Source organism: Neltuma alba, unplaced genomic scaffold (assembly GCF_004799145.2).
Source record: "Neltuma alba isolate B1F8T4 unplaced genomic scaffold, ASM479914v2 tig00011619_pilon, whole genome shotgun sequence".
NCBI classification, from domain to species: Eukaryota; Viridiplantae; Streptophyta; class Magnoliopsida; order Fabales; family Fabaceae; genus Neltuma; species Neltuma alba.
Genome location: NW_021636270.1, coordinates 38,085 through 54,327, shown reverse-complemented (window position 1 = coordinate 54,327; position 16,243 = coordinate 38,085). Strand labels below are relative to the sequence as shown.

The 16,243-nt window shown below is 31.7% G+C and overlaps 2 protein-coding genes across 2 annotated transcripts; both read left to right on the top strand.

Moving 5' to 3' along the window:
* Window positions 1-2,603: 2,603 nt before the first annotated feature.
* LOC114715930 (uncharacterized) lies at window positions 2,604-6,054 on the top strand. Its single transcript, XM_028900845.1, has 4 exons — window positions 2,604-2,844; window positions 2,959-3,251; window positions 5,332-5,515; window positions 5,638-6,054. The coding sequence occupies exons 1-4, from the start codon at window positions 2,664-2,666 to the stop codon at window positions 5,931-5,933; spliced, it is 954 nt and encodes a 317-aa protein (XP_028756678.1). The 5' UTR covers window positions 2,604-2,663; the 3' UTR covers window positions 5,934-6,054.
* A 5,592-nt stretch (window positions 6,055-11,646) lies between these two features.
* On the top strand, window positions 11,647-12,694 carry LOC114715923 (class 10 plant pathogenesis-related protein 2A-like). The gene is made up of 2 exons (XM_028900835.1): window positions 11,647-11,923; window positions 12,243-12,694. The coding sequence occupies exons 1-2, from the start codon at window positions 11,743-11,745 to the stop codon at window positions 12,536-12,538; spliced, it is 477 nt and encodes a 158-aa protein (XP_028756668.1). The 5' UTR covers window positions 11,647-11,742; the 3' UTR covers window positions 12,539-12,694.
* The last annotated feature ends 3,549 nt before the right edge of the window (window positions 12,695-16,243 follow it).

The following is a 16,243-nucleotide window of genomic DNA, read 5'->3' as shown; positions in this document are numbered from 1 at the left end:
ATTAAACAGGATTATATGATTATCCCTATCTACATCAAAGCCTTCGCCACTAATAAGAGCTTCCACTTAAGGAAGTTTGCAAGTTTTATTCAATTAATTAGGTTTCTTCTGATTTTCTTGTCTGTGTCTTTTGTAATGGCTGGAATTTGATATCCGTCGTCGCCTGTCGCCCTTTTTCTAATGAAGTATAATTGTTTTTAATTTTGAGTAAGAGCTAAGTGTCTCTCTAAAGTGTGGGATTTGTTTGGTTTGGCTGATTTCATGCATATATATAGGCTCTGGTTTGTCTTGGGAGATTTGATTAAATCAACAGGCATGGAAGACACCGGTCTTTTAAGTAATAATAGTAGTAGTAGTAATAATAATAAAATAAAATCCTAACATGCCATTAATGATTACACTAAAACATTAATTAATGACTTTGACACTTAACCTTGCCAAAAAAACCAAAATTATAAAATAAACACAAAACTTCGGATTCATTTTTGGATGATGATTCGGCCAGGCAACCCTACTTTGAGCCCATTAAGACCCTTCCTCACTATGACTTCGCTAGAAGTATTAAATCATATATTTGGGTCTAAATAGACGCTTTCGATGGTACAAATCCAGAAACTTATCACTCTCTCTTGGAACCTGGAAATTAGATTCACACATAGAGAGAAGAATCGGTTGCTGACTTTCTAGCTAAAGAAGGTTATCTAAAACCTGTCCTTTAGATTCTTGCCTCCCAAATTGCGTGTCTTAGTTGCTATTGAGTGTATGGAATTCAATCCCCTTGTTGATTAATGTCTAGTTGTTTCGGTTCTGCCCTCTTTAGTATAAAAATAAATAAATAAATATGCAATACGCATGACTCAATTTGCGTCTTTTATATGTGTTTGGGGTACACTTTCAGTGCGTTGGGAACCTCTCCTACCCTTCCCATCCTCCTCTTTTTATAGCCATAGGATCAATACTACTTTCGGTTTTTATATAAGAACTAGTTTGACTTTTAATTTGATCTTAAATATAAGGTCTTAATCTACTTTGTCTTTTATATTTATTTATTTTTCAAAAGTAATTCTTATAGTAGTTGTACATGTTAAAAAGTTTCATCAAACAGTAATTTTAACTAATACACATGATTAACAAGGTATTCTAGAAAGATAACACATTTATTATAAATAATTAACTTAAATAATTTTTTTAATCTCTTTAAATTAGTCCAATTGGGTCTTATATTAAGAATTAGAGGTAGTATTTGAATGTTAGGATTTAGTCTTTTATAAAAGCATCATCAAAATATTAAATTATAAGTTTAAAAAAATAATTAATTAAATTTAAATGGCTAAATTTTGATATGAATAATATAATACTATAATAAAAAAATAAAAAAATATTTTATATAAAATCAAATTTGAACCATTCAAATATTAAATCTAAGGAACCAGTTTTGGTGCTCATCATAATGATAGCACCATGATGAAAAACTGGTTCTGAGAAGAAACTTCCGAAACGGGCAAAGATGATTGCATGTGGAATATGTCTGTTTTCTCTCACCAGGCTAAGGGGAAAAGGATTACTTGAGCTCAATGAACAAGATATTACATAACTCTCACAAAACCCAAATCCGCCATCCCTGACTACCACTTTACTTGAAAACCCAATTGGGCATTATTGCTTCGAATTCATTTCGAATAGGCTAGCTATAAATTAAACAATGTAAAACTCCTATAATGTGTGTGTATGGAGCTAGTTGATGAGCATTATAATACTCATAATAGTGATGAGTATTGAACCACTTCCTATATTATATTCTGTCCCTTTTTTTAAAAATAAAATACGATTATGGAGTATGACATTTTTTATAAAAAATATTTAGAAATCATTGCAAATTTTATTCGTTGATTTTTCATCTTACGCTTATTTAATTACTTATATTATTCATATTGTTGTATTTAATTTGCACACATTCTTATGAAAAGGTTCCATATAAATGAGAGTATTATCTCCAATTAATTTTAAACAACACTTAAAACAACATAATTTGATCCTGTTATGAAAGAAAAAACGGAGCAACGAGGAAGTCTGTCTATGTGAAATTGTGAATAAAACCCTGGCAAAAAAAAAAAAAACAAAAGAGAAATTGTGAATAAAACATGTTAGAAGATTTTGCAGAAGTAATCAAAAAAAAAAAAAAACAAGAAAAAAGTAAGAGTTTGCAGAAGGCGGAATCATATTCCGTGGGCATTAATAATGCTGTCGCATTTATTAGTAAGGTCTGAACAGCCATAGTTGTTGATGGCTGAATAAATGATTCCATACGAATTTAAAGGGTGAAGAATTTGGTTGTGAATTGCGAGACCAATACCTTCTAGATTACTACGCCATAAAATTCCGCCATTTCTGACAAATTAATTAAATCTCCCTCCTCGTTAACAAGATCAGAAAACAATTGAAAGTGCATCCACGAAATGAAACCCAGCAACCCCAATTAATGAACAAAACCTCATCACCGAGCCACCGGTTAGCTAGCTCAAGTCCCTATAAATATGCGCCGTGTCTTGTCTCATGAACCATATCACTCTACTAGCTAAGCAAAACCATATATAGTTGCCACACCTCCGATCCTCCATTGTCATCTGATCTCATTTTCTCAACATTCAAAGATATTCATAATAATGGGCGTTTTCACTTTCTCCGAAGAGAATATCTCTGCTGTTGCCCCTGCCACACTCTACAAGGCTCTGGTCTTTGATGGCGACAACCTCGTCCCTAAGGTCGTTGATGCCGTCCAGAGCATTGAGATCCTCCAAGGAACTGGTGCCGCTGGAACCATCAGAAGGATCAACTACCTCGAAGGTCCCATTTCTTTTTCTGTTTCTATGTCACTGAATAATAGCTTGAATCTGTTTAAGAATGTTTGGGTTTCAGGGATTATTTTAACGAGAAATGTGGTATTATATGCACGCACAGATGGAAAATTGCACTACGCGAAGCACAAGGTGGAGGCAGTAGACAAGGACAACTTTGTATACAACTACGCCTTGGTGGAGAGCGACATATTCCCTGAGACTTTGGAGAAGATCGCCGTCGAGACCAAGTTGGCGGCCGCCCCTAACGGCGGATCCGTCGTGAAGGTGACCGTCAACTACGTGACGAAAGGAGACGCCAAGCCCAGCGAAGAGGAGCTGAAGATTGGGAAGCAGAAGGGAGATGGACTCTTCAAGGCCGTTGAGGCTTACGTCTTGGCCAATCCCTCCTACAACTGAATTATATGTAGCATTAAATAAGAGCAATATGGTTATCCCTATATATCAAAGCCTTCGTCACTAATAAGAGCTTCCATTTAAGGAAGTTTATGAGTTTATTAATTATCTTCAATGATATTATTATTCATTAGGTTCGTCTGATTACTCCTTGTGTTTGTGTCTTTTGTAATGGCTTGGAAATTGATATATGTCCTCTGTCGTCCTTTTTCTTGTGAAATATATAGATGTTTTTAATTTTGAGAAAGATTTTTTGTTTTCTGGGTTTGGCTGATTTCATGCGCGCATACACACATATATATGTATATAGGTTCTGGTGTATCTTGGGAGATCCAATTAAGTCCATATGTACGCTTCTACTACATAACAACAAAAATAGATCTAAATACCTAATGACTTAAACATTACTGCACTACAATTTCAATTTAAATCAAATCTAAATGTTGCATTTACAATTTTTAAATGCTACCTTTTGTAAAGTAGAAGTTGTTGAAGTGTTCAAATAATGTCCACAATTCATTCGATTATCTGGTGTCCACTTTAGTCACAAATTTTATTTAAGCAAAAAATTCTTTAACTTTATATAAAGTTTTATTTTGGTCCTTTAATTTTATAATTAAAGTGCCTTTTTAATACTTTAATATTATTAGTTTCACTGAAAAAATGTCGATGTTACAATTTTAAATATTAACAAAATATTCAAAGACATTAACATATTACTTTTAAATTAAGGAACTAAATTAAAATTTGACATAAAATTAGAGGACAAATTGTGCACTTTTTATCTTCCGTTTCATTATCACACTATTAAATCTGTTGCATTAAAGTCTCTCTCTCTCTCTATATGTGTGTTGGACATTGGCTCAAGTCTGTCCTTCATGCGCGCTGGACTACCTGATCTAAGAAAAGAGAGTCTCTCTTATAAAGAAAACCAATTACAAAGAGGTAATAATTGATTGATTAGGAAATATTTGATCAAGCATTAAAGTCTTGATTAATTGAAAAAAAAAAATCAATTAGACAGTGATTGTTGATCGAAGAATCGAAATATTATCCCGTAATAAATGAGGAAGATTGTGTTTTCTGAAATAAGGGTCATCTGATCTTATAAGTTAGAGGTGTCTCAACTCATTTCTCTTCACCTTAACTTTTAAGCTTTTTGATTATCTTTTCTCCTTTATCTAATACATCTGCTATACCATTCTTATCAAGACTCAAGTAGTTGAGATATTGCGTGAGCAATCCGCATTACGACCCAAAACCAACCTGCTATGTTTCTCTCTCCTCTCTCTAATTATTTTATCTATTTCCTTCTATATATGTGTATATAAACACACATGGAAAGGGGAGGCATATGCGTACATGATACAGTTATAATTAGCTAGAGTTTAGTGGAACTTGAAAGTTTTTGTTAGTTTCAATGAATATTATACAACCTCCCATTTTAAATATAAGATCCACTTATTATACTATAAAGTGGAGGTAGTTATAATATTAAAAAATGGATTTTACATATATTTCGGACGGGAGGTAATATATACGAGTATTAAAATTTGGGTGAGTGTGATGCATTCAATGTCTTAAAATATTTCCTGAATTCAATTACGGACCTCTAACTGAGTCCTACTTTATCTTTACACTAATAACACGCCACAGGGATTTGGAGAATGCACGGTTATATTAATTATGAAAAATTACCGACGTTCAGCAAAACTCGAAAATGTCGCATTCTATAGGAATTTATGCAAAAATACGTAGACATTCAGCAAAGCAAATCTGATCGACTCACGTAAGACTTCAGACAAGTTAGACGCCTTCTAGATTGCATAACACCCAGTTCACAATGTTTGACCACTTTAGTCAAACACTCTGGTCAAAGTTGAAACACAATTACAGAATTAAAGTACACACACGCACAGTGACCCAACAACCTCATGCAATGAACAACTGCACCACCAAACCTCAGCTTGTTGGTGCCTATATAAGCGTACCGCATGTCCACGAACCAATATCCATAACTGCTAGCTAAGCATTATCTTCCATTGTCTTCTCAATATTCTTCTTCTAAACACACATAATCATAATGGGAGTTTTCACCTTCTCTGAAGAGAGCATTTCCGCTGTTGCTCCTGCCACACTCTACAAGGCTCTGGTCTTTGATGGCGACAACCTCATCCCTAAGGTTGTCGACGCCATCCAGAGCGTCGAAATCCTCGAAGGAACTGGTGCCGCTGGAACCACCAAGAAGATCAACTACCTCGAAGGTCCTATTTCTTTTTCTGTTTCTATATCACTGAAGTCTGAACAGTTAGTTTGAATCTGTTTATTTAAGAATGTTTGGGTTTGAGATATTTAATGAGAAATGTGGTATTATGTGTACGTACAGATGGACACTTGCACTACGCGAAGCACAAGGTGGACGCAGTAGACAAGGACAACTTTGTATACAACTACACCTTAGTGGAGAGCGACACTTTCCCTGAGACTTTGGAGAAGATCGCCGTCGAGACGAAGTTGGCGGCCGCCCCTAACGGAGGATCCGTCGTGAAGGTGACCGTCAACTACGTGACGAAGGGAGACGCCAAGCCCAGCGAAGAAGAGCTGAAGATTGGGAAGCAGAAGGGAGACGGACTCTTCAAGGCCGTTGAGGCTTACGTCCTGGCCAATCCCTCTTACAAGTGAATTCTCAAACATTAAAATAAGTATTTTAGATAATAAAATTGAGGTCCCCATAACCCCAAACCTTAATTAATAAGTACTCCCATGTGGTGCGAGTGATGTAAGTCCCGATATGGGGGTCCCCCTCTGTCAAATTTTTTTTTTTTTGAATGAAAACTGGATTCAAAAGACCCTCTGTCAATTTATATACGGGTTATTAATTAGCTTGTTGGTTAAGATTAAGGTTTTTTCTTTTTTATTATTATCTGATCTTTTGGGCTGTCATTTGTGCGTGTTTCTTCCAAATTCTTAAGGAATCAGACAATGTTTTGGAATTTTCTGATGCTGTCATTATGAGGAGAGCTGATATTTAGTAAAATGTGGCTTTTATTATACTTTCTTGACTTTGCTTTTATATAAGTTTTTACGTGTCAAGTTGTGATCTGGCTCATTATTCTTCACCTGTTCTTTTTCTCCCCAACAACCCAATTGAAGCCTAAATTTCTGCATCCCAGAAAGTGACATAAAGTTAAACATTTTAACCAAGTCACAAGGTCGGTCAATGTGTTTGCCCCCATTCCTTTTTTTTTTTTTATGAACATTGATAATACAAAGCCTGGCTATAAATATTTTTTTTAGATGATAACAGGCTAACAGCAAATGACAGTAATTAAATTTTTAGACGTAATATAAAGATCTCTAATTTTTTTAAAACTAAATTACAAATAAAATGAATTTATTAACCGTCGTTACTAAAATTCATTATCCTGATTCGTACTATTACATTTATCCATTGTATACAGAATTTCATAAATTTCGACCTAACATCTATATAGAGTAAAATATGGGAGGAATTACAATAAGGTCACAAGTAAAGAAAACAATTGAAAAACAAGTTACAGAGATTGTCATTCTCACTATAGGACTTGTCATTATAGGCTGTTGAGGTTGTTATTAGGACTTTTTTATAATTATTTATCTTTTGTGAGACTTGATTGTAATTCTCTCTAAAATATATCATGGAAACTTCCAAATGGAGGGCTAATATAAAATCTCGAGAGCCTGCCACTTCATTGTAAGGAGATATGGAAAAGAAAAATATCTTTATTGTTACCTATACTACCTTTTTTTTTTTTGAAAAAATGTATTACTCCTTTCCATCTTTTTTATAAGATCCTGTCATAACTATCTTTATTTGGGGTCCATTAATACTTTTGACCTGATAATATAAAAAAATAAATAATATATTAAAAAAATAAGTTGTCATCTCATTAAAAAAAAGTTTTCGGTGCCAACTTAAATGTTACTTAAAGGAAAGATGACAAATAAATACTTGCTGAATTTTAAAATGATAAATAAATGATTTTGACCTGTCAAAATTATTACAAAAATAATCAGCATAATCTATTTATCTTTTTAATAGGTATTTTTTTGTTATTTTTCCTTACTTAAATCTAAACCAATTAATTGTGATGGATTTTAATTTTTTTAAAAAAATTATATCTAAAATTTATCTTGATTTAAATTTTAATATCAATCAAACACATCTTAAAAAATTAAAGTTGGTAAAAAGAGTTGTCATACATTATAAACATCCAAACAAGAACTTGCAGACACATGGACAAGATCACATGGAACAAGTTGAAGAGTGGGATGGGTGTGGACTGTGAACATGTGAAAAAGAAAGGCTTAGGCAGTTAGCTCAGGCCGAAAAAGAAGGGCTTAGCCGCTTAGGTAGGTATTTAGGCTTTGTTTGGTTCCACGGAAGGAAGGAGAGAGGAAGAAAAATCATGGTTTTGTTTGGGTTGGAAGGGAGGGGAAGAGAAGAGAGATTTCTTATTTGGTTCATAAGAAGAGAAGATGGGAGGTAATTATAAATTGATAAATATTTTTATCTCTATATTTAGACTGATTTATTTTTTATTACAATATTTATATCAAAATTATTATTTCTTAATTTATCAATTTAAAAAAAAATTTCCTCACTTACATATGATAAAAACTAAAAAAAATTAGAAAATATGATAAAAAGTTTAATATTCTATCTCATTAGTTTTATAAATATATGTATTAATATATATGATATGTATATATTATATAATTATAACATGCACGTTATGATATGTATGTATATATGCATGTTATCTGAGATTATAATACATACATGCTATGATATATAATTATAATACACACATGTTATGATATGTATATATTAATATGTATGATGTGTATATATTATATAATTATAATATTATATTATCATTATCAAACATTATTAGTGGTTAAAAAGAGAAATAAGTGAAAAAATATTTTTAATAAGATAGATAAACTTGGAATATTAAAAAGTTGGTATGGGTAGTTTGGTCAATATTAAACATAATATTTTTCTCTCCTTCAAAAAACTCCAAATTTGGAAGAAGCATGGGGAGAGGAGGAGAGCACTAAAAAACAAATTTTTTCCCTCTTCTCCTATCTATTTTTTTTCCAACCAAACACGCTCATTCCCTCCCCTCACCTCAACAACCTTCTGACCAAACAGAGCCTTAGGTGGTAATCTTGACGGTGGGATCCACTGCCCTTTAATTTCTATTTTATATTACGATCGCATCGTCTTCGGTTTTGAACAAGTCCACACGTATTTTTTTTCCCTCACCATGAATTTTATCATATCGATAAAGAGTGTGCCTCACTTTAGTTTGATTTTAAAGTATGAAAATTCATCAACCATGATGTCCTCCTATTTTTAATTAAAAAGATGTTTAGGCGAATATCACATTATAGTTTTAAAAATAATTTTATAGTATACGAAGTAAATATATGGAGATGTTTGTTTCAATTTGCAAAAAAAAACTTTTTAAAAACACTTTCTTTATTATTCAAATACATCCTAAGTCTTAATTATTAAACTGATTTTGATTTTAAATATAAGACTTATTTTTTTATATTTATTAATTTTTTTAAATTATCCCTATTGATATTCTCTGATTATAATCAAGTAGAAGATGAATAAGGGTATTAAGAAAGATGATTATGATATTTAAAAAAATATGTCATATTTCTTAAAATTAATTAACTTATTTAACTTTCTTAATTTAATCAAATTAGTTAAATAAATTTTATATTAATTAAATACTAGAGGAGTATATATCATAAACAAGAATAAATCAATTAATTAGCTGATTATGTGCATTATTTTACATCAACAGCCTTGCTTTTTTTTTTTTTTTTAAGATCAACAGCCTTGCTTTTGAAGAAAGGAAAAAACATAAAAAGCAGACTGAAGTCAAATGAAATGATGTTATACTTGAAGGGTAATTAAACCAACTATTTCGAATAATATGTTAAGGCTGCGGATTACGAGCTATTTTTTTGGTCTTTAATATAAAATCTTATTTGATTTTTATGTTGGTTCTAAATATAAAATCTCGATCCACTTTATCTTTTATATTTATGTATTTTTTTCTAAGATAGTCCTTCTAATAATAGTAGTTTTAGTCAATATAATTGATTAGTAAGGATAGTTTAAGAAAGACAGCACCTATTTATTACAAATAACTAACTTAATTTATTTTCTTAATCTCCTCAAATTAGTCAATTGGGTTTTATAATTAGGACCGAAAGTAATATCATTTAGTACATAAAATTGTATTGATTATGTTTTTCAGCTATGAAATCTTGAGATGGGATTGGAATCGGATGACATAATATAATGCTCCCTCCCACCCTTAATATAATAACTAGTTAAAAAGTTAGATTTAGTTTTAAATATAATATTTCATCCCATTTATCTTATATTTATACATTTATCATATTCTTCTAAATTAATATACTTAATTTATAGATGATATATAATTAATATAATATTATATAGGAATATTTTAAAAAGATCAATATTTATTATAATAAATAATTTATTTAATTTTTTTAATCTACACAAACTCGATGCTTAAATTACTGGGAACGAGCCAGCCCATGTGCTATTGGCTGATTCACACACACACATAGTGCTTATATATGAATTATTATTTAAATTATATTGGCGAGGGTTCAGTATCAGACAAAAATGTCACATAATTTCACGTGTCACGTTCACTTTATCTTTTTGCATCAAAGTCGGGCAAAGGACAGAATAAAATGCATGCTCAGTTTACAATGAGGGTGGCTATGAATATTAAATGGAAAAGAATTTGGCACCAATAAAATATTGTGCACTTTGGAAATACGAGATGATATTAAATTTTAACAACAATGAATGGCTTAATGCTATCAAAGTCTTTCGTGAATTAAGTTTTTTTTCCTTTACAATTTGAAATTATAATAATATACCTAATATATTAATATAAAATTAGTGCATCCCGACAAAAGCACCTAAACAACTTTACTGAAAGGAAATAAAAAGTAAGAAAAGGAAAGCAAAGACTAATTAACGTAAGTGACGGATGTGGAAATGAAATGTGGCGTGGTGGAAGTCAAGATTTACATTTTGAATATATTAAAAGGGACAAAAATATAAAACTAGAAAAAATAAGAATAAAAATTGATCTTTTATATTTTAATAACAAAAAATAGAAAAATGGATTAAAAAAGTTAAAGAGGCATGCTGCTCACATTTTTTTCCCTCTTGGAAGTGGAATCCTTGGTGCCTTTACTTTAGCAATTGGGCACATATTTTTTTTTCCTCTAAAAATCGCTTCAAAATAAAAAATAGTTATAAAAAAAGTATTTTATAAAATTAATTATTTATACAAGAGAGTCTAGGTACTTCCTCAGTTCCTCTAGAAGATGTATTGCTTTTTCAAACCCGCCTTCTTTGACTAATTCATCAGTTTTCTTTGAAATCAGGGCCATTCGCGTCTTCCTTTAACGCCATCAAATATTTAAAGACCAGGGAGAGCAGGACCCGAAATTCTTTTTTTTTTTTAATAACCATCTAATACTCACTACAGATCTCCATTTAAGTATTATTGAGCATAATTATAAATCGAATTCTTCTAAAATATTTTTTCCATGTAAAATTCCCTTTTACTTAATACTCCCTTTTGATTCCATTTGATTACAGGGCATAGAAAAAATATTTTTCTTCATATAAGTTATCTTATTGAATTTATTATATAAAGGTATAATTTTATCTCTAATTTATTGTTCTTACTTAGTTAGGTTTCTTTATTAACTATATATATTAGATAGAAATGAAATCAAAAATTTATCTTTTAAATAAAATATGTTGGAAGTGTTTTATAAATATAATATGAGGAATATATAAATACTAATCATTGTTCCAATTACTCCTCTGTCCATTTTTATAAGGAACTTTGAACTCCGTTGCGTTAATAAAAAAAGTTATTAAAGATAATAAATGGATAGAAATTAAAAGTTCTTTTCCAAAATATGAGAGAGAGTACAAGAAAGAGAATAATAAAATTATTATAATAAAAAAATTATGAAAAAGAAAGAATGTGTGATGAAAAGAGATGATAGTTTGGAAAATAAAATAATAAATAGAATATTAAGATAAGTAATTAATGAGAATAAAATATAAAATTTGTTATAAAACTTTAAAACAACTTATAATATTGTTTATATTTAGAAATAAAAAAGAAATGATAGTTATTGCTTACAAAGGAATACTTGATAATATATTTAAAGCACTCCAATTACTTAGCTACACTTGACTTGAGCTGACGAAGCACACCGATGAGCAAGTGTGGCTATAAATAGAAGTTTCCACTCTGCCAAAAAACCACACCTATCCATCCGCTTCTCCTATACTTCCTTCTTCATTTTCATTTATATAGTCTTCATCTTCTTCTTCGTCTTCAAGTTCATCAGAATCATGGGAGTTTTCTCATACGAGCACGAGCACACCTCCACTTTACCTCCCCCTAAGCTTTTCAAAGCTTTCACTAAAGATTCCGATGAGCTCATCCCTAAGGCCGTCGAGCCCATCCAGAGCGTCGAAAACGTCGAGGGAACCGGAGGCCCCGGCACCGTCAAGAAGCTCACCATCCTTGAAGGTAATATTATAGATTAATTCCACTCTCAACTTCTTCTGGTCATCACCAAACTTAGATCAGTACTATATATCCAGACTTAATTATCATTGTCTTCGATATTCATTGGATCAATAAGATTTTAACGATCACTTATTCAGAAGATTTCCAAAATCAAAAACTTGACGAATAAAACATTCCACCATGCCGGCCGGAGCTCCCTCTGTGAGACCTAATAATATTCAAATTTAAATCAGTCGATGACATCAGAAGAAACAAAAATCTTAGATCGAATCGAAAGAGGTTGAAGTGAAGTTGATGATGGATGGATATATATGTGCAGGAGGGAAGACCCATCATGTGTTGCACAAAGTAGAAGCAGTGGACGAAGCTAGCTTTGTATACAATTACAGTATAGTGGAAGCGAGCGACTTGCCTGAGACGGTGGAGAAGATCTCGGTGGAGACGAAGCTGGTGGAGGGTCCGAACGGAGGAGCCGTAGCAAAGATCAGTGTGAAGTACTTCACCAAAGGCGATGCTCAGCCGAGCGAAGAGGAACTCAAGACCGGCAAAGCCAAGGGCGATGCTCTCTTCAAGGCCATCGAAGCTTACCTCCTGGCTCACCCTGAATACAGTTAAATTAAGTTAATCACTTAATTATGCCTTTGATCTGGCTCTTAATTAAGGGTTTGTGTGGTGCTGCTTTGTGTGGGTTGGTTTGTGTTCTGCGATCAAGGCTATGACATGGCCTTTGTAATTTGATGAAAAGCTTGAGTTTGTCTCCGGGTTTGATATATATATATAAATATATATATATATATATATATATATAGATAGATATATATAGAGATTTGAGGAATAAATATTTCAGGATTGGATGTTTCTCAATCGTGTTTAGCCGATTCACTTACACTATTACCTGCTCATTTTGTTGGAGAAAAAGACGAACAAAGTTTCACCAAGAGTAAATATATACATGTTTTTCGGTTTTAAATATAAGACTTCTTTTATAGTATAAATTTACACTATTGTATTTAGAACCGGAGGAGCATATATATATTTTTATGTAATGAGAGAGGATTTATGCATTATTCGACAAGTTATATGTAGATGTATAAATGTGTTAACTTTGAAAATAAACTCGTGGAAATGACAATATTTTGAATATTTAGAGCAAAGAATGTGAAATATAAATATTTATATAGTTGAGAACATGATACTGTACGTATGCTAGCTAGAGTAATATTGTTCGCTACAGTTATGTTCAATAATGTTTGTTTGTACTGCACTTTTATCCCCCAAAAAAATGTACAAGGGAATATTACCGGAATCAATGGGATTACCAACTCAAAAAGTGACATTTAGAAAAGTCATGTAAATGGTTTAATTAGTTAACCCCACCTAGATATAAACAACTCGCGGTGGGTCAATTACTTAATTCAGTACTCCTTTTAAAATTAATCTTGTATCTGCAGTTACCAACCACTTGTGCAAGTGGGTCTGCACCTAATAATTAACACAAATTTTAGGTGTCGCCATACTCACCCCATATAATTAAGGGAAAATTTTACTGTAGGACCGCATAAGACAATTAATCTCAAAGAACCTCCAAAACTTTCTGAAACCTCACTGCAGGACCAAGGGGCCAATCTGATATTAATTCCACAAATGAAATGACGCCACTGCCCCTAGTAGGAGGGAACAAGTGCGGGAGAGTGCATTTGCAATGAGAATTAGCCAATTTGCAGAATAAATACATATGTTCACACGTGGAATCAGTCCGTTCACATGTGGACTGGTTCACCTGATGCATGTGTCCGTGAGGGAACAAGTGTGGGAGACGCATTTGCAAGGGAAACTAGCCAATTTGCAGATGAAATACATATATTCACACGTGAAATTAGTCCGTTCACATGTGGACTGGTTCACCTGATGCATGCGTCCATGAAGGAACAAGTGCGGAAGAGCGCATTTGCAAGGGGAATTAGCCAATTTACAGAATAAATACATATATTCGCATGTGAAATCAGTCCGTTCACATGTGGACTGGTTCACCTGATGCATGCGTCCGTGAGGGAATAAGTGCGGGAAAGCGCATTTGCAAGGGGAATTAGCCAATTTGCAGAATAAATACATATATTCACACGTGGAATCAGTCCGTTCACATGTGGACTGGTTCACCTGATGCTAAGGGTAGTGGCGTCATTTCGTTTGTGGAATTAATATCAGATTGGCCCCTTGGTCCTGCAGTGAGATTTCAGAAAGTTTTGGGGGCTCTTTGAGATTAATTGTCTTGTGCGGTCCTACAGTGAAATTTGCCCTATAATTAAGTTCATTGATTAACCCCCCGGGGGAAATTGAAATGCATTAATGTGAATTAGTGCATAACTACAAATTAAATTATAAATTTGCATTTTGCTCAAAACTAAAACGATATTAGAAGACTTTAAGATATTTAATTTACTATGTGAAGATAAACTGTACTCCTCCATTCCTTAATATAAGACCCATTTAAGTAATTTGATTAGATTAAAGAAGTTAAGTAAGTTAGTTAATTATAAGAAATGTGACACATTTTTCCTAAAATACTATAATTATCTTTCTTAATACTCATCTCCTTCTTCTACTTGATTATGGTTGAGGGAGTATCTGTAGGAGTAATTTAGAAAAAATTAATAAATATGAGAAATGAGTCTTACATGTAGGATCAAAACCAACTCAAGAATTAGGTCTTATATTAAGAACCGGAAAAATAATTTTTTTAACGTTAGAAGACTCCTCCATTTGGGCCATGAAATGGCTTGAATCCGAATCATTAGTAAGCATCGGATACTTAATGTAATTGTCAATTTGTCACCCGAAAAAAAAAATTTCGCAATAATTAATAACTAATGTGAATTATGCAATAAATAATTGGCAACTGAGAGCAAGGCCGGCATGAAAATTAATATACAAGACAGCTTTGTCAGGTGGAAAGCAAACAGAGCTTGTAGGTGAAGTCAAGCTTACTCATAAGATACGTATTTTATCATATTCACACAAATACATGACCATATCTTCAAAACCGATATTTCGGCCATTTATAAAGCTTCAACCTCATAACTTTTCCTACACTCTTTATATTACTTGGGATCACATTCTTAACAAATTAAACAAACTAATAATATGAAATTGCTGTATGATATTTAGTGTAATAGAAGTCACCCCATTTCAGCTTCATTATATTTGCTTTTATGAAGTCATGATAATATAACACTACCTCCGATTCTATATATATATATATATATATATATAAAAGATCTATTTTAAATTACATTATAAAGTACATTTTATATTTAGAACCGAACGGTAGATATGGTTGATAGTTTCAAACAAGAATTTCAACGGACTATTTAATGTGATGAAGAAATTCCAACCCACTCTTTTGAATTTTGGACACCTTATTCTAATACTTTGAAGAAACGACAAGAACTCACGTCAGTCAAGCGCCCCGTAACCGCATATTTAATTGGGGGGACCAAATTTGACGTATTGCTACAAACACATTGAAAGTGATCATCAAGTTCTTAAAATACTCCCTTCCATTATATTTATTTAATACAAGACCTGATTAGAAAATTAATATTGATCTTATATGAAAAACTTATCTTATCTATTTATCTTTTTTTTTTCAAATTAACTCTATTAATACTTCCCAACAATAATCAAGTAGGAGAGAGAGGAAGAAAATTAAAAAAGATGTTTAAAGTGTTTTAAAAAAAATATATCATATTAACTAATTTAACTAACATTCTTAATCTAATCAAATTAGTTAATTAGATCTTACATTAAGGATCGAAGAAGTATATAATTTTTTTTGATAATCAACTGGATCTATTTATAAGATATACTTAAAGGATATATATATATATATATATAATTTTGATTAATTTTGTAATAGTTATCATTATTAATTACATGTTATATCATTGTATTAATTCATTATTATTCACTCAATCTGTTTGCATAAATAAGAGGATTTTTGGAAAATAAAATATTTTCACACATTTATTGTAACCTTTTCATTTATGTAATTCGATTTTTTTGTATTTTGTGTATAAGACTGGATGGGATATTGTAGAGGGCCGCTTGACAAATTAATTTACTAAAGTCTTCAAATCTCGTGAAGTTAGGCTTCGAACTTTCTCGATAGTAAACAAAATAACTTATTAAACAAAACTTAGGTAAGTTGCACTTTTTTTTTATTATTTAGTATATATTTTCAAACATAACTTTAAAAACTAAGAAATAAAATTCGATGAGAATGATATTTTTGTCCCTAGTGTTTTTAGCAGATAATATATT